This window comes from Anopheles cruzii, unplaced genomic scaffold (genome assembly GCF_943734635.1).
Source record: "Anopheles cruzii unplaced genomic scaffold, idAnoCruzAS_RS32_06 scaffold04385_ctg1, whole genome shotgun sequence".
In the NCBI taxonomy this organism is placed as follows: domain Eukaryota; kingdom Metazoa; phylum Arthropoda; class Insecta; order Diptera; family Culicidae; genus Anopheles; species Anopheles cruzii.
In genome coordinates this window covers 1-1,412 of record NW_026457970.1, presented here as the reverse complement: position 1 = coordinate 1,412, position 1,412 = coordinate 1, and the positions used below count along the sequence as shown (strand labels likewise).

Below are 1,412 nucleotides of genomic sequence, written 5' to 3'. Positions count from 1 at the left end.
ATAAAATCTTTGGCCTGCTTATCACCCTGGCGGTACTCGAGCGCACGGAGGCAGTCGATATCTGGAAGAAAAAGAATCAGCCGGAAGTGACGTTAGCGATCGATAGCCGAGCTACGATAGAGAGTTCGGTTCGTACCCATCCGCGTCGGGCGTGTTAGGATGAGGTGCTTCTGTTCGATCTTGCCCGTGTCACCCGCAATGTCGGCGATCTCCTGGAAGCTAAGGTAGCACTCGGCCAGGTATTGGTTGGACATACCGAACAGGTCCTTATCCTTGATGCTGAACATGATCAGCGCGTTCGGAATGGCGCGCTGTTCCGGGCTGAAGGTTCTGTGAAAAAAAAAGGTGAGCCACATCATCATTGAGGTTCGCAGATTGCTTCCTCCCCCGGAGAGTTGTACGCACATCACAAACTTCTCATCGTACAGCGGGAACAGCGTTTTGCTCTGGCACTGTGTCTTCGGTTTCGCCACCCCGACGAACCGCTCCTCCGGCAGGAAGTGGACGCGCACGAACGGATCGCACGACCCGTTGCCGTCCATCGGCTTGAGGTTGCGCGCGTTCACTATCTCCAGCTCGAGGACGTTCTCCTTGAAGAAGCACTGCACCGTCAGCATGCCGTAGGTGGCCGGCGCGTCGTCCCGGTTCTGCTCCTCTAGCCTATCTACGTAATACTGGTGGATGAGATCGGTCGTTTCGTACCCGTGCAGCTGCAGCAACCGCTCAATGTGCGCCAGCGACTCCTTATCGGCCGCGGTTTCCGATTCTCGGTTCTGCGTCGTTTTGAAGTTGGTCACCATCAGGTGGAGCGTGTCGCGCAGATTGGCGAAGAACGACGGAGGCCGGCGTTTCTGTGGGGACGAGAGTTTCTGGATTAGGAATGGGCGAGGAACGCCACAAAAGTCACCCCAACTTACGTCCAAGTTGCTCTGGATCAGATCGTACAGGATCGTCGTGAGTTCGGCCCAGATCGCGTCGAGCACTCGCTCAAAGTTGAGCTCGTTCAGCTCGCTGTTCAGCACGCACAGCGACTCTTCCATGTACATCATCAACCGATCGAGCGAGTTCGAGTCCTGCTGCAGCAGCTCGGCCCCCTCAACCAGGAACCGCCGCATGGCCGGCGCCATCTTGCGGGCCAGCTTCTCGACCAGATCCAGAATCTTGTTCCGCTCCGTGTCGATCGCGTTGTCCAGCACGGCCCGCAGCGTCTCCTTGCATCGGTCGCTTCGTTCGCTGCGTTCGCTTCTTCGGTGCGTTCGCTTCTTTGTTAGATTTGTTGGTCACTACACACTTTGCTTTCGGCTTCGTTTTTCCCCTTTCCGTGGAAGAATTATACCAACCGGCCGGGGGGGACCCACAGAAGGTGCACACACACGCGCACAATCTACGCACTCCGCCGAGATCTTCGCGCA

The 1,412-nt window shown here is 56.9% G+C and overlaps 1 protein-coding gene across 1 annotated transcript; it reads right to left on the bottom strand.

Annotated features, from left to right (window-relative positions):
• Positions 1–136: 136 nt before the first annotated feature.
• Positions 137–1,245, bottom strand: LOC128277180 (protein unc-13 homolog 4B-like; the record flags this gene model as incomplete). The annotated part of the gene is made up of 3 exons (XM_053015622.1): positions 137–330; positions 406–851; positions 918–1,245. Coding segments are annotated over 3 exons (968 nt in total), but the record flags the coding sequence as incomplete, so codon positions are not given.
• Between the last annotated feature and the right edge of the window lie 167 nt (positions 1,246–1,412).